The sequence below is a fragment of the Excalfactoria chinensis genome, chromosome 1 (assembly GCF_039878825.1).
Source record: "Excalfactoria chinensis isolate bCotChi1 chromosome 1, bCotChi1.hap2, whole genome shotgun sequence".
NCBI lineage: Eukaryota > Metazoa > Chordata > Aves > Galliformes > Phasianidae > Excalfactoria > Excalfactoria chinensis.
Window position 1 is genome coordinate 86553825 of NC_092825.1, and position 23144 is coordinate 86576968.

The window sequence follows — 23144 nt, forward strand, 5'->3', positions numbered from 1 at the left end:
GTATGTTGGTCAGGGTCAAATAAAGACTCCGTGCTAATTGGTTTAGGAAACATTTTTATTTGAGTGACTGGATGCTGTGCTCAAATACACACTCAAAGTTCAAGGGAATGCACAGATTCGTAATGGACTTGCTAAAAATGAAGGTAGCGATCAGAATCCCAGTCCTTGCTGGAGCTCAAGTTCACACATGTCACAGAGCATCTGTTTGTGTGTGTGTGCTTGACTAGGATTTTGTTCCTTTCTGCCAGAAAGCAAAGAAGAATTTAAAAGGATAGAGACAGTATGTCCCCTCTGTAAGACATTAGTGGCACCACACCACCGCCTTGGGTCAAAAAAGCCTCAAAAATTCCTAATATTCTCTAGAGATACAGGGCCAAGCAGAGGGAGCTGGTCTCCTATCTCCTGCAGTAAGTTTTGTAGGAGGAACTGTGTGCACTCTGTGCCATTCATACTCTTTTTGCCTATCCTTTCCTTGTATGCATAAAACTGGTGGAAGAGCATCCATGTGGGGGGGATTCTCCATGGAGTTTCCCTCTTATTCAGCTTAGGGACAGATAAATGTGGGGTTTGCATGGGGTTTCACACCATTCTTGGACCTGTTTATATTCTGTTCTTTGGAGGAAAGATGTTACTTCTCTGAATGTGCTAATGGTCATTACAGATTGGGTTGATATTAATAGACAGTTCTGTGCATTCAGATTTGTAAATATTTTTCTGTTTTGTTTGTATACCCTTGCCTCTGATTAGGAAAGAAAGTGATGTATCAGTGCAGGCGTTATGTGAATAATAGTTCTGATTAAGTCTAACATTTGATTTAACTGAGGTAGCTCAAATTGGAACGCGTTGTAATCTCAGTCTTAAAAGCTTATAAAATATTTGTACAATTACTAGAAACACTGACAAACATTCGTCTCTTTCAGACAAAAGAGTTATTCAGACAAAGACAGACTTGCAGAGAAAATGATTCTCAGGAATCTTTGAGAGCAACTCCTAAAATCCTAAGCCAAACTTTTCCTTGATAAAACACTCAGTAAATTTGGAAATTTAAAAAGAAAAAAAAGAAAATGGAAATGAGTTTCTTTCTGGGTTTATTGTTCCTGTTTGCTAATGTTAAAGATATCAGGGATTCTATCATCTTCCTCAGTCAAACTATTTCAGTTATGCAAGATGTGAATTCGTTTTGGGGTACTGCTTAAATAAAGTGGTAAAAATGTACTACATAGAAGACAGAGCAAGAAAATTTTGAATAAATAAACTATTTGCTGTAGGACTGGAGACAAATTCCAGCATGAAAAATTGGATGGGTACCCTACAGATGCGCTCTGCTTTGCTGTTTAGAATTAGCAATTTGATGAGCTACTGAGTCACAAGGCTGCTGATGAGTCTATTCATAGTGGAGAGGCTGGGTTAAATGAGCACCTGCCTCTGCACTCCACTGAGTGATTATCCACCAAGAGCAAGCAAGAAACATGGCTCTCCATTACAGGTAAAAAAATTGAAGCAATAGTGACTTGAAGGGAGAAGGCAGTGAGACTGGGATCTTGCCTGAATTCTGGAAAACACAGTTGTAAAGCTCTGTGATCCTTAGCGTTACACAAATTATTCATTTCAAGTGATTTTCTCGCTAACAGCAGTAGGAAATGGGGAGCTGGAACTGGAAGAGGCCACTGCTGGTTCTCACTGGCATTTGTAGTCAAATTCTGGGGCTTTGGGCACTAGGGAGAATTTTAAGGGTTTAGAGAGCTATTTCTTTGAATGTTCCTCTGGGCAGACATTCCAAGTTTAACACTTTGTGTTCATTGTTGTTCTTGGTAATTGGAAAGTAGTGGTCTCAAGTGACTCTTGTACAATGCAGGGATTTTCACAGAAGCTGAAAATACTGTGGTTACTGTTTCCGTACAATAGGGTACGTATGTAATTGTGAAAACTTATTGCCAGGTATGATAGCTTAAGAAGTATTATCATCATCTCTACAGCAATTAATGCATTTGTGAGTGATCCTAGTCTTATTCAGTAGTTTGAATGAACCATTGATATATGGTGAATGTGTTCGCTTATTTCCCATATCTCCATGGTTACTATTTTACTAGAAATATCTATAATTGTAGTTTATTTTATCGTGTTAATTATGAACACAGAAAAGCCAGTCTGTGTTTGACAGGCTGATCAGAGCTACACAGAGGAAAAAATACTGGTCCTAATGGACACAAAACAATTATTTTCTTGTGAGCCCTGTTGAAGTCAAAGAACCTGTCTTATGAAAAATGGTAAGCTTTTTTGACCCACTGGGTGTAAAAGGTATTAGGATAAGATTTGGTTTGTGTGAATCAATGCATGCAAACAAGAGAGCAAAATACAATATAATAATACAAAAGTATCAACATTCTTTCAAGCATGGTAGTAAAGTATTGCATCAAACTTTGGTAGTCTTGTTCACTACTAATCATCCACCTCTGATTTCTTTTCACTGACATTCAATCTGCTCGTAGTTCTTCAGGTTTGTTTCTCTCTTTGTGTAAAAACTAAATTTCTGTGGATTCAGAATGCAAAGACTTTGGCTTTCATAAAAATGCAGAGAAAAGTTAACGTACATTTATTTTATGCATTACATTCATTTTAATTAAAACCTCACTTGCTTTTCTTAAAAGATGCCAGTGGTACATAAAGGCCAAAATGAAATCTGAAGAGAAAAGAAGGGCTCATTTGCAAAATGGAAATTGTAAGTAGTTTAACACTGTGTTACATAATATATGTATTATACTTTAAATGAAAAGCATTCATGGATTTCTCTACATCTTTTGCCCTTGATATTTTAATCTGGCCATTTGCATAGTTCCTTATTGTCTGCACCATCAAAGCCGTTCATGTTAGTATGTTCTCTAGAACAGTTCACGCTGAATTCACAGAAGGAACCTTTTATGTTCTATTAATCATATTTGTCAATTTTCCAGGTGAATTTATGTGGATTCACCACTGGACTGGGCCATGTTGATTATCTATCTCAAAATTCTATTCCTAGTGACCATGTTCCTTATTTGTATCTAGCTCTCTATTAGTGTTTTTTGGAATCTACTTTTCTAGCCACTTCTCTCACTTTCTTTCTTACTGATCAGTACTGTGAAAGAAGAACTCTCATGGGCAGTGTTAATTTATTTAGCTTAGTTTAGTTTAATTTAATACTACTTAGTTTAATTTAATAACCTCATTGTTTTATGTCGGAGCTCATTAAAAAAAAAAAAAAGCTTGTAGAAAGGGCATTATAGTTTTATTAATTTTTTTATTCATTTTGAAAACATCTCTAGAACTATCATGATCAAGACAAAAGCTACGTCACGAGAAATAAAATCTTTTTTTGTGTGATGAAACTTTATCCAGACAAGTGGCTCCGTCAGTATTGAGAAAGGGCGCATTATGCTATAAAAGATACTTCTTAGATTTGTTTGTCATTTGTTTCCAAATCTGGTCGGAAGGAGCAGCAAGCAAAAACCTTTCTGCTGCAGAATTTGATATGTGCCTCTGGAGGCTGTGACTGAATTTGAGAAAAGGCGCACTCAGTGTCTTTCATGCCAGGACAAATGATGACCTTATTTCATACTGACACAAAATTTCTTCCTATGAGGCCTCCCATTTCTTTGCAGTTATCAAAGCATCAGACTTGAGGGAGCGCTACTCAGATCACGTGCTCCATAGAATAAAGGACAAAAAGGAACTACTGTGAGTTACTCCAGTAGCTAAAACTGTGTAGCCAACAGTGTTCCTTCTTTTACAATGGGGGCAATTGGTGCCTCCACCAGAAGTGCCATTTTCACTCTAGTAGCAATTCTTGACTGACTGCAGGCTATTTATAGATTTGGTATCCAGCATCTTAACCTGAAACAATTTAGGCAGCTTTACAGTTTCTACTTGGATCAGTATAAGTATGACCTCTCCTAAACGGGCTGAAGCTTTTTAAAAGAAATTCTACTGTAAAACTTACACTGGTTAAAATTGCCTGTTCCTACTACCAGCTTAGTCATATCCATGCTTTGTCTCCTCTGTTGTGCACAGAGGAGAACCACCATGTGTTTATCCATCCTCTCTCCCTTGGGAGCTCTTTGTGACTTAGAGGAAGATTTCAGGAAATGTGCTCTTTGAAGGGAGTTAGAAAAGTGTCCATGATCCAACTGATAATGTGAAATCCCATGATGTCTGGTGTGCTTCACCTTTGGATATGGTATGTGTCCTCTTATGGGCATTGGTTCAAATGAGTATTGCAGGTGATTCATTGAAGCCCATCCACATTTGTATGCCCTAAACTAGGTGTCACCTAATGCATTTATGCTCATCAGATAATGAAGTGCCTTGGACTCATCTACTAAGTGATAAGAGGAAAAAGATTACCAAGTACTTAATTCTTTTTGAAGAGGTTCTCTGGACCCAGCTGCAATACCCTGTGAAATTGATGCACCATCTACATCAGTGTCTGTTAATGAATTGAAAGTTTTCCAGAACTTAATCACCACATGGCAGGAGCCTAAAAAATTTCCCATCCAGATAGTCCAAAAGAAACAACATAAGTTCTTGGACATGCTGCACTCAGGAGCACAAGGGATATTAGACATGCCAGAAAATGATGGCTTGCTGGAACCTGCCAAAGCAATCTGGCACTAACCCACTGTTGCTGCAGCCATCTCCTAGGAAGCAGACAGAAATTATTAAAGCTTTGTTAATGGATCTGGGTATTTTTGTTCTCATCTCACACCTGGCTCATTGGTTGTGCAAACTGATCAGCATAGAACAAAGCAGCACAGTCCTCCAGGAACCATACTGAGGGGATCTCTAAGACTAGACCTGTTTGACAAAAGGAACATTATCTGTCCACCAGTAAAAGCCAGAAATAAATTAGCAATCTGTGTTTTCCAAGTAAAGGACAGATACTCTAAATTGTCCAAGGAGTAACAAACAGGAATCTAAACTATTCGGCAATAATCACTGTCAGTCTTGTGGATCTGCTTTTCCCTATATCTTTGAGCCTGTACTTGGTGTTTCTGTAGATACCCTTCCAAGAGAGCAGTTGTCTGCATTCTCTAAGGTTATAGTTTCACAGTTTACCAACTGTACTTGAAAAATTCCTTCAGGATGTGAGCTAAGTGCAAAGACAACAAAGAGTTTCTTCAGACAAAGGTATTAAATGTCAATTGGAAAGGGAATACTTACAATTTAAAAAAAAAAAAAAAAAAAAAAAAAAAAGAAAAAGAAAAGAAGAATAAAGAAAAATTCACTTTGTCTTACCTGAAATAGTATTTTCCTCAAAGCAGAGATAGGGCTATTATTTAACTTTTTTCCTCAGGAGGTGCTTTTGTTCAACTGCAACAGAGACAAAATTGCACCAGAGTTTGACATCTTATCAGTTGAAATCCAAAAATAGAGTTTTCTAAAGGCCTTTGACTTTTTGTTCCTGTGGCACCTGTGTAACCAGCAAACATGACAGTAACTAGCAAACAATGATGTATGGCATTCAAAACATTGAGAGAACCTAATACCTATATTGTCTCTGGATTTTATTCTAACACTGATTATCCAATACCATTGAAAGATAAAATGAAGAATGATAGAACTATGCATTGCAACAATCCTGAAGACAATTCCATGCTTTCACTCACCTAGAATATTTCAGGGCACTACAATGGAGTCCAGCTGAATGTTACTCACATTTTCAGGCGCTAATTTTGAATGCTTTTCATTATGTCAAATTGGCAGAAGTTTGTCCTCTAACTCAGAAGATAAACTATAATGTCTTCCAAGAATCACTTGGAAAAAAAACAAACAACAACAACAACAACAAAAACACTTGAAGGATAAATCAGGATAAAAAGAAATAAGTAAGTCTGCTCAATCTTTGAAGATGTAAAACTTCCATTCTTCCAGCAAATGGAAATAACTCTTGTGTACTCTACAGTTTCTGTGAAATCAGTAGCAGGTTTTGGAGTCATCCTTTGTTGGTTTCTGACAATTTAAAAATGATATATATTAATAATTTATTTTTTTAAGAATAAAACATGTTGTTATAGTATGTGAGTATCAAAGAATTGTTGACTCTTAGCTTTTTACCTGTTTTGCAGTGCGTTTCCCAGGAATCAAAACATATATTGATCCAGATACATATGAAGACCCATCCCTTGCTGTCCATGAATTTGCAAAGGAGATAGATCCTTCAAGAATTCGCATCGAGAGAGTTATCGGGGCAGGTAAAAGCATATGCACTCAAAAGCTATGCATGAAAGGATTGTTTTTATGAAGTTACTATGATTATGCAAGTAGTCAAGTGTAGTACAAATGTGGGCATACTTCACTGATAGATCAGTTTACTCTCAAGCATCGCTCAGCCTCTGATCTGAAGTTATATCAGCAGTTTTCCTGCACTGCTCCTGCTAAGGATCTCTGTGTGCCTATTTTCCCACACAGCTCAGATATTTCAACAAGCTTGTAGAGTTTTGGTACAGACAGACTTTTCAAGCAGAATGAAACCAACGTGAAAGATAAAATATTGCACAGTTAGCGTAAGTACTAGTATGCTTTCTGTTTAGAAAAGAAGCACTAAGAAGACACATGTAACCAAATGTTATCCATATATGTTCTGAGTTCAGTAGTCAGTGGTTTTGGGCTTCTGGAAAGCGCCTAATGGAGCTGCCTTCTAAGAGCTGTTACACTTATTCTGACCCTCTCTGTTGTTCTGCCTCTGTTACACGATAATGAGTTTTATGCACTATGAAAATGTAGTAATTCTTACTTGATTTGAATTTGCTGTGTAATAGGCCCACTGGGTTCTCCTTTCTCCCTAATGGAATGTTTGACACAGATACTAGATTTCCTTACGAAGAGGAAAAACTCGTAAAGAGTTTTTTCACAGTCTTGCAAAATCGTTTCCTTTAACTTGTGTTCTAAAACTCTAGGACATGTGGCATGTCAATATTGACCAAGTGCTGAGATTGTTTACTGTCTGTTTTACTCTGTTGTTTATTGAGGACCTAGAGAGTATAGACACAGATAGATTCTCAAGAGGTTATAAAACTAGTAGATCTCAGTGTGTGCCTTTTGACTAACAGGTCATTATTTAGAATGTCCACCACCATTTCTCACTGTTAGAACAAATCAAAACAAAAGAGATTGACAGGGAAAATCTGGAGTTCTTTGCCATGCCTACATCCCCAGTGTTGTTTCCTGCTCACTGTCAGTGGCTGAGAAACATTAATCTATACTGAACCACAACAGGAAGGCAAGATGGGAGAGCTAAGGATTTGTATCACTGATTTTGATGTGCACAGCAACAGACTAAAATTCTGAGCCCCAATTTCAGCTCTGATACTTCAATTCTGATTGTGAAATACATTAACCCTATGCCTGTCTACAGTTAATAAACCATCACTAGGACATAGGAATGACTGAGTTTTGTAAATTGCTGTCATAAAGATACTTGCAATACTAACTACAAAGATTCTAGTAAGAATTATTATGATCCATATTCCATTGTCCATCTTTGAGCTACCTGTTCTTTAACAATACTGGTTTTAACTTTTTAAATAAATACCCACATAAAAACACTATTATTATTATTATTATTATTATTATTTTACTTTTTTACTTATTCTTATTGTAATTCCATCAAGAAAAAAAAAATCAAAGTACAACAGGCAGCCAAACTCAGTTACACCTTGTGGAAGTGTGTCAGTGGTTAAAAAATAATAATAATAATAATAAAAGACTGTAATTCTCTCATTTATTCACAGTTCACCTGCCAGAGGACTACTAACTGGTATTGACAGGAAAATTATAATCAAAATACATAATGCACTATGACTCTTCTTTTTTATCATGGCTTCAAAAATCTTAGTCACTTAAGAAGAGAGGTAGTTTTCAGTTGAGGTCCCTCATTTAGTGATACATTGCTACACTGGTTACAAGCTTCTAAACGTGTTTCATGCCATAGGAAATGTCATGAAAATAAACACAAATAATAGATATAAAACCTGGTCTGTTAACAAGCAGTGAAGAGAACGTATTGACTTGAAAGTAAGAGAGAAAAATATGTTTCACCCAGAATTCCATATAACAAAACTACTACAGAATATATCTGATTGCTTAAGTAAGATAATGTGTAGCTGGCACAGTGCACCATGTGAGTTATTAGCTTGAGAGAGCCCTTAGAGGGCTGACTTTTGCAGAAAACATTCTATTTGATTTCTTTTATTTCTTCCTTCAGACATACTATAGGTATTGATTACAAAGCATATTGAAGTACCTTCAGCATTGGAATGGCTGCTGATTTCAAAGGAGAATATGACAGAGGAGGGTTGGGCTTATTGATTTTCGCTCAGATGAAAATTGTGTCCTTATTCTCAACTTAACTCATTTATGAAAATTCCTTATTCAGCTTCTCTCTCCCTCTTCTTGTATATCCAGGAGTGAATTTTTGTCTGCGTTGACATATTTTATTTTTATATTATTAATCTTATAAAATTACTGGATAATCTGCCATCTTCAAAGGTATTTGCCTGGTAGGACTTGCAAACTATTTCAAATGAAAGTTAAACCCCGTTTCATGCAGACAAGATACAGGTTAAGTATTGTTTCTGAGGCACAGAAACTACATATTCTCACAGAGTTTATGAATAGCTGCTAGGGGATATAGCATTCTATTGTAATTCCTAGCAGCCAGGAAGCTTCCTTTATGCATTCTCTGATTCTGCACCAAACTTTGTAACCATATGTAAAATAGGCTTCTCATCCCAGCAGAGTTACTTCTGAAATATTTTTACAATTTTCAGATTAGTGAAACAAAAACTAAAATCTTTTACCAAATGAATCATTACTAGGGATAACACCCTTTAAATTACTAATTAAATTAAGAAAGATAGTTCTTAGAACAGTGTTTTTTGATCCACTTATTTTAACGATTTTCATTATGAATTTCTGTAACTTTTTGAAACAGAAACTTTTTCCATTTAAAAACTAAAAACTTTTATTTTGTAAAGTATCAGATTGAAACATTGCAAATATTCGATCTTTTTTCATAGATTTTTTGGACAAAAAATTTTGAAACTGATCTTTTCCTGCAAGTGGTTTCAAGTTTGCTTTTTTAATAGAAGAATTCATGTCCAAAAGCCCTTGACAGTTTAATAGTTGCATTGAAAATGGCTTTGACACTCAAGAAAAGATTTTTCACCACTTCATTTTTCAACTTGCCCACCTCTGTACCCTTTTATCTTTTAAAGTAATTGGTAATTATGTTCTGGGGTGATGTGATTTGGAAATTTGCATATTATTATTTTCTACTGAGTTTTCTAAGGTAACTCCTGGGAGTAATACCATCAAATCAGAAGTAGTGTTTTGAACAAAACCTACTGATTTTCTCATTTCTGATTACATAACAGTAAAAAGTTAGAATCTAACACCTCTACTTACCCCAGATACACATAAACTGTAAATTAGAGAAAACAGAGTTTCCTCTTTTATTTTTGTCCTGTGTATGTTTTGATGTCCTTCTGCTTAGACTTACGAAATTTAAAACACTGTACTTACCTGATTACCCTCTGTCCTAGGCATACCCCTGAATGCTTCACAAGACACTGAGATTTATCTGAAATATTATATTAGCAATTTGGTCTGTTTCTTTGGTGCCAGATACTGGTAACATAATACTAAGTTACATGAAAAACAAACAAACAAACTGGTATCTAAAATTATTGCAGTCCGTTCTATACTGTGATGTTTTTCCATAATACATTAAAAACCGAATCAGAGTACATGGTATCAAACGGTCAGATTGAAACAGTAGTGAGGCATTCAAGCAGTGACAACACATTGGAAAATAGCCTTTCTTAGTTATAACGATCAAGATGACACTTGGCCTACAACTATCAGACATAATAGCCAAAATAAAAAGAGCAAAGCAGCAGCAGGCTAAGAAATGCTGCTGAGCCCATGAGACTTCTCACTTTGAGAAAAAAAAAATAATTAACCATCTCTTGCTAAAATCTTTTCAAGTAATCCCAGTGGACATTTACCAAGCTGATGTTTTTTAACACAATCACTACATTCCATGTCGACAGTTAATTGAACCTTTTACTTCAGTTCCAGTCCTCCCCTATGACATGCTTTCAGTGTACCTGTACATTTACAAACTCGCCAAATTACTGTCTTTCCTTCTGGTACTTTGGTGTAAATAACACAATTAAAATACAGGCTTTGCAGAATCCTTTATAAATTGTTCACCATTTGTCACAGGAGAGTATGAAGATCTGCATTAAAGTAACAGAAAGTGCACCTAAATGCAGACTGAAGCTGGCTGTGTAGTCAGGCTCCCCGTTATCCTATTCACCACTACCTTATGTGTGAGAAACAAAAATGCTCTTTTGCAGACCATCTGATTGAATAAAAGAGTCCCTAGTTTAATAGTTGTTACTCATCTTTTTTATTAGTCCTTGATGCTGATATCCTGGTTCAAACAGGAGGGTAGAAGCAGCAGTGGAAACAGCCGAAGTGGCATTTGCAGTTTGATCAAATATTTATAATAGTAAGCAGATTACAATACAAAAAGCAAAACAGAACTTGCTGCTGAGTAGTCTATTGCAACTGTTTGGGGATAATACTATCAAATCAGAAGCAGTGTTCTGAAATAAAGTTCCTCATTATCTCATTTCTGATTATGGAATTGTAAAAAGTTAAAAGCAAATCCCTCCACTTAACTGAGTGGAGGTAAACTTAGTGTTAGCCAAGCTGAGTACTTTGTAAACACTTAGTGAACGCTTATAAATGTGCTTAGCTTACATTTCCCATAGTGATATCAACCACAAATAAGTGTTAATGAAGTCCACAATTTAGCAGTACTTGCTGTTTAAATTGTGAAGTTGATTAGTCAATTTCCTTCTGTTGTATTTTCTACTTACAGCACAATTTTACAGTTGTTTAATTTAATAATACATATTCTTGGTTTAAAAACACTTGGTAAGATCTTCTTTAGTATTAAATATTCCATTATATTCCCAGTTCCCACAATTCCCACAGTTTGCCCTTCTTTGCTGTAGATTTTCTTCAGATTATCCCATTCAGCCTCACTTTGTATTGAGCTCACTGTACCTACTGACATGCAGTGACATCCTTTGGTTTTGTCCTATCTGTGATGCTTTTTTTTACCTCAGACTTCTTGCTCTTCAGTTTAAAGGTTCAGCCACTCCTCTTAAAAGGAATTCCCAGACATTCTTTGTCAACTCTCTAAAAGCAACACTTATCCTTGGATTTTCTTTATTCTGACAATTTTCCCAAGGGTCTAATGACTGAAAGTGTGGGAAATGACTTGAGATGTATTTGGTGCTATAACCTTTCTGTTCTATCAACAGCGATTATGTGTTGTAAGGTACTTGTTTTGATCTCACTAAGTAATTCAAGAATGCATATCAGGCTTTCAGATAGACTGGCTATTCCTGTTTCACTTTAAATAACATGTATTTTATGATGAGGTGAGAAAAGGAATGTGTGGCTTCCATTAGGCAAATTTCTGGAGTGCTCAATTAGCTTCTTTTTGCACAACTTACAATAAGATGCATCAGTTTTACACCATTAAAACACATTATTTACATGCTATTAAAACTGAACAGATGATGAACTCTATTGTTTTCTCTAATTATCAACAGCTTTTTCTGTGGAGCAAGAAATAACGTTCACTTCATTGACACCTGGCTCTTTGCTTCTACTTCTACTATACGCATATACCTTTACTGTTGCAGAGCTAGCATTTGTCTTAGTTGTCTCCACAAAATCACAGAATCATAGGGGTGGAAGGAACTTCTGGAGATCATAGAATCCAGCCTTCTGCTGAAATAGTTCCTGACAGCAGGATGCACAGGACAGCACCCGGGAGGCTCTTGTATATCTCCAGAGGAGACTCCACCACCTTTATGGGTAGCCTGTGCCAGGGCTCTGACACTCTCACATGTAAAGAAGTTTTCCTTATGTTCAAAGGGAAATTCCTATTTCTATTTATGCTTGTTGTTTTTCTTCTATTTCTGTGATTCTGTCTCATTCAAAGCATTCAGTTTTCATGGTTTTGTTCTATAGTAGGGTTTTGGAAGACCAGGTTATGTACTGTATTTTCAAGTGTCACGTGCAGGCAGACCAATAAAGGGGATAAATATCAATGAAATTCCTTACTCAACCTCTCCTTTTTCAAGATTCCCACAGCATAAGTCTTGTGACATTATTTTCACATACATAACCATAACACATCTTCAGGAAAGCACAAACTTTTATTGATTTTCAAAAATTAGGTAAACACAAAAGAAATAGGTAGGAAGAAGACCTAGGAAGCTTGACTTCTACTAGAATATGCTAATTTATTCAGAGGTGATGTTCAGCATTTGTTAATTACCCTCTTGCACTTCTGTGGTGTCTGTTCTGAAGCAAAAGACAAGCTATGAAATTGTTGCTTTTTTTTAAATCCCTCCACTCTTCCTGAATCTTATTGGGTAATAAAACCTGTTTTATTTTGTAATGGAAGTGACAGAGCCTAATAAAATACAGACTTTGTGACAACATTCATTCTCATTTTATAGTATCAGGCAGTTAGAATTTTCTGAAGTGGGACTTCCATCCTTCAGTCCTTTCTCTTCTGTATTCAGTTTATATCTAATCACACTCTTACAGGATAGAGCTCTCTTATTTTCCTTCATTCTATAGTTAACCTTTAAGGAAAACTAGTTCCCACATCACTTAATGGAGTTTAAAACAAATTATATCCTCTAGATAAATGTAGGTCTTTTTATGACTCTTACTTTGTTTTTCAGCAGTTTTGATTCTAAAATGGCTGGGGTATCAAATTTGATTTTGCTATGAAAATACCCTTCACTGATAAGTGCTTTGGCACATTTTTATAAACATTGTTTTTTATTTATTGAATTATGACCCATTGAAACCTGACCTGCAGACATCCAGAGAATATTTGGTATGGGATTTAAATAGCTTCTTAGTAGCTCCAAGATCAAAGTAAAGTTGTGACTTCCATACAAACTTAACTAGTATATGTGCAAAGGGAATAAAAGAAGATGTGCTTTCTTCAAAGGCCTTTTCTTACACAGTACATCAGTTGAAGCAAGCTTTGGAGTTCCTCTCACTACACGAGAGTACTGATTTGCTGAAACTGTTGTCCTTTGACTGTTTAGTTTCATGTAAGCAATAAAGCCACTTAAATAAATCGTGTGGAAGCGCTCTTGTGGGCTTAAGAGCAGTAAGTACATTTTTAAATGCTTTCTAAACTGAAAGACAGCCAGATATTCTAATATTCTTATGGCATTTCGATTCATATATGTGTTAATGCCATATCCCTCTCAAGTATCTACAGAAAGGTATTCTGTCACCATTAGATTTAAAATCTAAGCTCCGTTATTTCCTCATACCATGCTCATGTTGATGACAAAGACTTCGATATCAAAGTTCAGTTTCAAAGTGTCAGTTAAGCAGGGCAAACTATGCAGTGTAGGGCAGATGATTTGGCTTCTGCAGTCCCCCCAATCTCGGGGTAGTGGAAGCAATGAATGTTGTCACTCATGAACTTGAATATCATATCCATTATTTTTCACTGATGAGAATACTGTCTAGTTCTATGGGCTGTGCAAGTCTTGGGTATTTTCATGTTCTGGTTTTACTGATCGCTACAGATAACATGGAGCTATTAAAAAGGACAATTTTTGAAACAACTAATTAAGTTTAATTTGAAAAATAAGTTGCTTATGCTCATTGGTGCAAACTGTTCCTTAGGCATTGTGAATGATCTAACGTTTTTTCTACTTAAGGTGAATTTGGGGAAGTATGCAGTGGACGCCTGAAGACACCAGGAAAAAGAGAGATACCTGTTGCAATTAAAACTCTAAAAGGTGGTTATATGGACAGGCAAAGAAGAGATTTCCTGAGAGAAGCTAGTATAATGGGTCAGTTTGATCACCCAAATATAATTCGTCTTGAAGGAGTTGTTACAAAAAGTAAGTTACTATTATTAGCTTTTCCTTGTTTTTTCTATTCTGTGTCTTCTAGTATCAATATTAAGAATTCTATGTTTGATACAGGTTGTGGTATTCAGACAATATGGAAATCCTAGGACATCAGGTACTGCATAGTTTGAAAGCACAGTGAGAAATACACAGCCAAAGAAATATGTTACTTGTTTTGACTTGGTTTGATTTTTTTTAACTAAAAATCCTTCGGTTTTATATGAAACATCATTGCAGAGTTTGCTTATGCACAAATGGAATTCAGTTGAGAAAACCATAGATGTAACTGAGTTGACAATGAGGTCAGTTCAGCCTGCAGTGTTTGTTAAGATGGCTAACATCTGTATTCTTCCTTTCCCACAAACACTCACAGTTCATACAGTTGAATTTTGCTGACTTTGGTCCCAGAGGAGATCAATCTCTATTTTAAAGAAATAAACATGTAAACTATTTTAAACTTAGTGCACACTTTCAAATGATTTACTAAAATTCCAGAATTATCTATGAAAATGTCTTACACTGCAGTTGCCAAGAGGCTAACAATCTCTTTTCTCTGATGCCTAGCATTTCTATCTGGGTTTTAATTTTTTTTGTGAAATACTGAAAAACATAACTTCAGTATTATGTGAAGGCCTTATTAACATGCAAGTAATTTATTTAATTATGACTTTTTGTTGTATTTTATGCTAAAGCTCAGAAGTTATTTTCTTCTTGTAATTAATCATTGCCTCAACCCAGATATATTGTTCACTGATTTGGAATGCTTTCTTGTATTTCTCTTTTAAAACATTGCAGAACTTGTGTCAAGAGAAAGTTTTTGTGTGTGTAAGACAGTGATGCCCTCTTACCTTCTCAGTAGATAGAACGAATGCAAATATTTCTTATTTTCACTTTGTTACAGTATCTAAACTTGCGTTTGAATAACACAGCATAGTGAAGCACAAAGGAAACTGTACCTCCTGAACTCATGTCACTGGAATGGAAATTCAGTAGATTTAAGGGATGACCTTGTGAAAATCTGCCTCTCTCTGGTTCTAAATTAAGATGAAGAAGATCAATTTGTTCTTCACACAGTATTGCAAGAATAAATTCATTATTGTTTAGGAATGCATGGTTATTAAACTAACAGAATCCATTACATTGCTCGCTTCTGAAAAGATATGGCTTAGTCTCCATTGCTCTCCTGTCAGCAGCTGTTCTGCTGACAGCAAACAAGAACACAAGTTAATGCTGACTGAGCAGCATTGGATATCTTTGTTGAGATTCACAAGTACATAGGAGATGAACTGAATTTAGCTCCTTGATTCTTAATGAGAAATACAGCATCAATTAGAATTTCACCAGCCATCACTAGCTTCACACATGTGACCAGAATCTATATGGTGAATGTAGAAATGTGTCTCATCTCTGAAAAATTCTAAAGGCCTTAATTTATGAACATTGTTTAAATGCAATTAGTCGGTGCACACAGACTACAGAATAATGTACTTGGCAGTGGCATGGTTGTTTAATCTCTGCCACAATTATAAATTTTCAATCTGTAATGCCTTATCATCAGTCCAGAGAGAAATGCAAATTACATTAAGACAACAGAAACAAACAGATAAATCAGTGCTCCAGTGTTAACTTGTTTGTTCCTGTTTTACAGGAAAAATGGTTATAGACAACCTTAAATCAAGAAGTCATCATTAGTAGTTGTGCCTTTCTCTCAGGGGTCAACACACTGTTATTTTTTTGGGAATTGTTTACATTACATTTAAGTAACATAACACTTATAGATGTAACTGTTGTAATCATACTGAACTATAATATTAGCACCCCCCTCATTTATAAAAGAAAAACTTTGCAAGCAAATGTGGTTTAGGTAGGGCAGGTTTAAAAGAACAATTAATCAGCAATAATTATAGAGTGAAAAGAATGCACAAGTTATCAAGTTTCACCCTAAGAGCTAGAAAGTGCAAATTATATAAAGTTGTGAAGTACTGAGTTGTGCAGTACTGCTTTGCTGCAGAGAACACGTTAGGAGGCAAGCTGAGCAGTAGGCATGTGCACTCTAGTATGCTTCTCTTTTGCTTTTACGCTGCTCTACTTCTGGTATTTAGAGAATAACATTTCCTTAGCTGGGAGCAAAGAAGTATCTCCCTAAATGTCGAATGTAAGACTGTAAAAGCAAACTAGGGACAGAAGTTTCCAGTGACTAAAAGGGATGCTGTAAAAGTCAGACAGAACCTTGTCCTAGCCAAATTATTTATGCAACGACAGCATGATTAAAAGTTGTTTTGTGTTAAAACTTAGATTAATAATAGCAAAAACTCTTTAAGTGATGTGCATTACAGTTCCACTAACCTATAAAGGCATATTGGATGCAGTAACTTTGATTAATAGAAGTGTAATGCTGTTCTTAGCACATGCTTTCTTCTTTATAACTGTTAGTCATTAACTTCTAGCTGCTGCTAATATATATTGCATCAGTTTGTAAGCAGTACTTTCCATTACAGTGTCATTGACTATTGAACGAAAAAGAAAAAGGATTTGATTGTGATAAACAGAAATGCTCTACCAAATCAATAGCTATTGACTAGGGCAATAACGAATTTGTCTGTTCATTATAAACGTGATCTCTTATCCAGCGCTACCAGCTCAGCAAATGTGAACTTTTAAAAGGTACTGTTTCCAAAATTGCTATGGAATTTGTACTGTATACAGTGAATAATGCTAAACTAAGCTTTCTCAGAAGTAGATCTTCAACAGAATTTTAATCCTCATTTCTAATTTCATTTGTCCTGACTGACATCCCTGATTGCAGAGAATCATTGCTGTAGTGCAAGCTCTTGGCTAATAGAGTTCATTTCAAGGACAATTTGCCAGGCCAAGGCAAATACTCTGTAGTACAGAATCTGGATCAAGTATCTCACTCGTTTTTACTAATCAGAAACCACAAAGGAATCTTTATTCCTCTTTACTTTGTTTTACCAGCTCTGCTCTTTTCACGGTTTGCCATAAAAGGCCACTAATTGCCTCACAAATTGATTGGAGATGCTTGTGAACATTACAAAAACATTCATGTTTCCCTTTCAAATCATATCAGTACACTGATAATTTTAGGAGATCTTCTTGAGAGAACCATGGTGTGTTCCACCAAGCTGTGCATCACTGTTCAATACTGCTGCGCTTTCATAGACAAGCAGATAGAGCCAACCAAACAGGAATATGTGGAGAGCTGACCTTGATTTTATGCTGCACAATAGTTCAAATCATGGCCTTGTCAGTACTTTGTAATTCTGTGTCAGAACAAAGTATAAATTCATGCAAATTCTTTATTGTAATCATAATCTTAGTTTGCTCCTCTCCACCCCAGACTTTGCCCCCAAAAACTTGCATTTGTTAAAATTCATTTCTAAGGAATTGCTCTGGTTTTCAAACTTTACATAATGAAGAACTTATCTCATTGATAAGCAGAATCTTTCTAAGGCACTAATTTTCTAAGCCACTAATTTTCTCTAATAGCATTATGTATATTATTATTCTTCAGAAGAGTTCTCAAAATTAGCCTTTCACAAAAGGAGGAGGAGTGGAGATAGCACCTAGATTCTTGGTTCTGAGTAAGCTCACATCCCAATAATATTGTCTGGCTTTAGAAGGGTATCTTCATCTCCTTAGTTATCTGTCTTGCTTCAGTGATGTTTAAATTGTGATTGCTATTGCAGTTCTGAAATCTTTAGTCAGTCGTCTGTCAGATTAAATTCAAAATCGTAATCATAGAGCTTCTCTTTAAATTACTGTATATGTGTTTAGTGGGAGAAGGGTCTTGAGGTCCATGTACCTTGTTCTTGACAGTGAGAAAGGCAAAGTGTAGCATGATCCTATTTCACTGCAGTTTATAACTCTTCATATCTGACCTGTTCCTCATATTTCAAAAGAGCAAGAGAAATCAAGGAATCTTTTTTTAAAAACTTTTTAATCTTTTTTTTCCCCTGAGTATGATAAATCTAATGTTACTCCTTTCTCCAACCTATTAGCTGTCTGAGACTCTTAAGTAGACCTTAGAATTCGTTTTGAAAGATGACATATTTTATAGTACATGTATTTATTATACAAAGCATTGTACATTTGGCTACTGTACAAAAAGATTGAGGAAAATTCATGACAGTGTTAGTAACTTTCTTCCACTGGTCATGAATTTGTACATCCAGGAAGCATTACTCTGTTCAGTTTGTTGAGAATTTAACCTTTAAGTTGAGATTATTTGAGGTTGGCTGTATCATGCTAGCTTGAAAAGTTTGATCAAGATTATTCAAGAGAATATCATTCACTTGCGTAAAGTCTGACCTTCAGAATGAGCAGAAAATATTCAATGTTAGTAAGTTCCACACTGACATTATTGCTTTGGTTATTAAACTACAATGTAAGCTATTTCAGATGTTGACATTTGCCACTGTTACTAATCTTGGTACATCACTGAGGCATCACTGGCATCTCTGTGCATGGATGTACGTGTTGGAGGTCAAAACAGTTTAGATCCTTGGAACCAGGTCTTGCACTGGCAGGCACTTGCACTTGCCTTATACAACAGATAAGCCCAGCAGGATGTCAAGGCTTCATTCACCCCTGAATATTTTCCATTGTGCATATGGACCATAGAGTATGATGCGGAGTGATAGTGAGAGTGTATCTGTATAATATTAGCCAGTGAGCTTTGTATGGCATTAGACTTACAGTTGTCTGATCAAGCATATCATAGCTGTGCCCACAGTGATGCAAAGAACAGCAGAATTTCAGTTGTGTTGTAAATTATTCTGCAAGTGGAGCTGCATATTTAAATTTGACTCATTGCCTTCATTTTTCTTTCTCTTCTGTTCCAGAGATAATTAATACAGCACATTACTGAGTTCAGTACTTTTATGGCCAGTGAATAAACACAAAAGCCATAACCAGCATCATCACTATTAACCATACTTACCACATCAATTTATTAAAATATAATCCAGAATAGTGTTGAATATTAGAGCTGTGAACATGACTGCTGTAAGTCATACAAAGCTAAGTTTCCACAGCCTTCTTACAAAACAGGCTACCGTTCAGTACTTCTAGTCAAAATACATAATTAACATTGATTGCATTGAGTTATTTTTACACCTGCACACATGCATGTAGATATTTAAAAAAAAAAAAAAAAAAATGCACACAGGCTGCCATGCATTCCATCTAATGAAGGTTGCTACAGAGAATACACAGTACTTGATCCTCTTAGTGCATACTTAGGGGAAATTAGCCCTTAAACCTATGGAAAATTAAACTTTTCTTATTACAGTCTGACTTTTTTTTTTTTTACAGGAATTACAGGGTCATTATGATTTCCTGCAGTTGAAATCAGCCACTTTTCTGTGTTTTGCTTTTCTGTTTTGCAGCAAGCAAGCTATATATTATAGCTGACAGTTCTGCTGTTACATCTTTCACAGGATGATAAGCAATGAAGAAAAAGCGTGTTGCCAAATGGTCACACAACTAACATGTTGTTAGCAGCAGCTTAATCTGGCCATGATACGTTATCTAACACAACTAAACTTTCACAATTCTACATTTATAGGTTATGTCTGAGAAACAAGATTTGACTTTCTTCGGGACCTTTTGCTTTCATATGTCTATGTTCAGTCATGTAGTACCTGTCTCTCAAGGATATTTAAATGTTTTGATGTGATACGTTGTTCTAGCAGAAAAAGAGGTTACAGAAATCATTCCAACCAACAGGCTTAAAAAGAAAAAATCTTTCAGATAAGAAATGGCCAGATTTTTCTTTTGTCTGTTTAAGGTTTGATTTACATGATTAACATTGTGATTATGGTGATCCTTAACCTTCTGCTAGCAAGCAGGAAATAATTAAACATGTAACTCAAGTTTAAGTATGTGGGATATTCAGTATAAACCATTTTGGGGTTTTATTTTGATTTATTGTTACCCTCTGAGATATACTTCTGTAGTCATTTAATGCCGTCTGCAGTGATCTGCTTTATCTTTACAGAATTTGCTTTGCCTGGTATACCAAGTCACAATGCATTTTGTACCTCGTCTCCAAAACCTCCTTACATTTCAGTCTTTCTCAGATTTTAAAACATAGGTTCAGTTCCAGCATCACAAGTCATTAAGGGCAAAACGGAATAGCGATGAAAGTTCTGGGCCATGCTATTTGTATCTTTTTAGGGTGATAGTAAACCAATTGAGGGCAGCTTCCCAGCTGTTACCCTGTCTGTGCAGTCATTTCATCAGAAGAGGAAATCATAATACTCTATCCCAACTATGACCCGTCTGGGATATGCATTCATGACATTGCTGAAACTCTTTTATCTGAGAGACCTATTTGATACAAGCAGAAATTATGCTGGTCTGGTGTTTGTTCTTGACAAATGCATGCAGGTTGTTATTTACTACATTTTCACTTTCCAAGTATTGGCAATCATTTTGACTCTTTATTATTTTTTTTTTTTCAGTTCTTAGAAGTAAAGTTAGTCTGACTGAGTCCTCCGTATCTCCTTTTTAAAGCATTGCGTTGTCATAAACTTCATGAGGCATCACTTGATCAAGTAAAATTGAGACTGGTGTAAGTCTTGAAACTTAAAACTCTTACAGCTGTCTTATTATGAAAACATATGCAGACCAACAGTAATGAAATAAGTTAGAAATCAAATTGTTATTACCACATGCAAATGTTGTATGATCTGTTTCGTCTTTTCAGTTCATTCTGTCTAGAGAATGTAGACAGGACTTTGTTCTATCCTTCAGAGACAGTCATAGCTTAGCTGTATGCCAGTGGAGGATACTTAATTCAGTTGTTACCAGGTCTACTTGATTAGAAAAACAGAAAAGCTAAAACACCTCAAAGACATATACCTATATTCGTTGCAATGTCTGATTAAAATTGACCTACAAAAACCTTTGTTTCTTACAACTTCAGCTTTGCAAATACAGCCAACACCTCTGAATGCTGATAAAAATTGCTCTCAAATACAGCTTCCTTGAAGGTGCCAGCAAACTGTAGTTGGAAGTTACAATTGCAAATTCTTCTGCTCTGCTCAATCATGTGTTTTTTGAAAGGGGCAGAAAAGCAGGCAGCAGTGTTTCTCTCTTGTCTCAGAGTCAAGAACCTTCTAACTCTTTCATGCTCTACTGAATCCAAACTGATACTGCTGAAATAATTGGAGCTACATTGGTTTTAAAACCAGTGATGAAGAAGAAGCACACACTGAGCTTTTATCTAGTTTTAAAAGATGGTTATGTTTTTACCTCCTTCCTTTGTCTATCAACCAGGAAATGAAAAGTGGTCTCCACCTCACTACACATATATTAAGTGGAGATGCCACTGACATTTGGACTTCCAGCCTCAGAGGCTACATACTCATTATAGCAGCCTAAAAGATATTTTTCTTAAAGGCTACAGGAGTGTCATGAAATATCCTGGGTCTTGTCTCATTTTTCAGCTATTTTCTGTATAGTTTTGTTTAAGCTCTTGCTAATTGTTCACTGATGTTTTTCTGTGTGCAAATTCAAGTACTGTCTTACACTGTGTAACATAATAAAACCTGTCAATGTTAAGGCTATACAATAGGTCTGTGTTCCAGAATGGAGCTGTTGAGCGTGAGGCTGCAAACTGTGTAAAATCAGGCATGATCGGTAAGAATACTAAACAACAAATTTGATAATGTTCTTGAATTGCCAAGAGAGACTGAACAGACTAAGTGGTATGATTGGAGAGAATACTGAGAAAATCAGAAAATAGCAAAACAATGAATTACTGTAGAAACACTTGGAATTTAGTAGTTGATTTTAATTTGGGGCACATTAACTACAGAATGTGGATGATAAGGCAGTTAAATTAATGCAGACTGTAGCAATCAAAACCAAATCAACATTAGAACCTCTGTGCTATTCACTGCCAAGAAAAAATAATTTTATTTTCATAGAATCATAGAATCAAAGAATGGCTTGGGTTGGAAGGGACCTTTAAGATCATCTAGTTCCAACCCACTGCTATAGGCAGGGATGCCTTCCACTAGACCAGGTTGCTCAAAGCCACATCCAGGCTAACCTTGAATGCTTCCAGGGAGGGGGCATCCACAACTTATCTGAGCAACCTGTTCCAGTGTCTCACTACCTTTGCAGTAAAGAATTTCTTCCTAATATCTAATTTAAATCTACCCTCTTCCACTTTACAGATTTCCCCTTGTCTTGTCACTACAAATACTTAAAATAAGTTATAAAATCAACAGATTCTTGGTGTTGAAAGGAATCATTAAAGGTCATCTATTTCAACTGCCCTGCAATGAACAGGAACATTCACAGCTAGATCAAGTTGCTCAGAGTCTGTAGTAGCTTGGCCTTGAATGTCTCCAAAGACAAGGCTTCCACCACATCTCTGGGTAGCCTGTTCCTCACTACCTTCACTGTGAAAGATTTTTCTCTTATATCTAATCTAAATATACCCTGTTTAAGTTTGAAACCATTTCTCCTTGTCCTATCACCACAGAGCCTGGTAAAGAAGTTGTCCCCTTCTTTCCTGTAGCTCTCCTTTAGATACTCATGTCATCTTGGAGCCTTATTTTCTCCAGGCTGAACAGCCCCAGCTCTTTCAGCATGTCCTTGTAGGACGGGTGTTCCATTTCTTGGATCATTTTTGTGACCCTTCTCTGGATTTGCTCCAACAGGTCTACATCTCTCCTGTACCAAAGACTCCACATCTGGATGCAGCACTCCAGGTGAGGCCTCACCAGTGCAGAGTAGAGGGGCAGGATCACCTCCCTCAGTCTGTTGGCCACAGTTCTTCTAATGCAGCCCAGAATACGGTTGACTTTCTGGGCTGTGAGGGCACATTGTTGGCTCGTGTCCAGCTTCCCATTCACAAGTACCCCCAAGTCCTTTTTGGTAGGGCTGTGATCAGTACTTTCATCCCCCAGCTTGTATTGGTAGTGAGGGTCACCTTGATCCAGATACAAGACCTTCCACTTATCTCTGGACATCTGGCCAAGCCTGTCTAGGTTCCTCTGAATGGCATCCCATCCCTTAGGCATGTTGACTGCACCCCACAGCTTGGTGTGATCCACAAACTTGCTGATGGTTCACTTAACCCCACTGTCA

At 36.2% G+C, this 23144-nt stretch overlaps 1 protein-coding gene across 5 annotated transcripts in view; it reads left to right on the forward strand.

Annotated features, from left to right (window-relative positions):
• Positions 1-23144, forward strand: part of EPHA6 (EPH receptor A6) — a 463816-nt gene that overhangs the window by 346109 nt on the left and 94563 nt on the right. For all 5 annotated transcript variants that reach the window (XM_072332791.1, XM_072332808.1, XM_072332800.1 and 2 more), the window contains 3 exons: positions 2649-2719; positions 6102-6227; positions 13824-14009. In XM_072332791.1, the coding sequence (XP_072188892.1) occupies positions 2649-2719; positions 6102-6227; positions 13824-14009 (383 nt within the window). The remainder of the gene's footprint in view (positions 1-2648; positions 2720-6101; positions 6228-13823; positions 14010-23144) is intronic.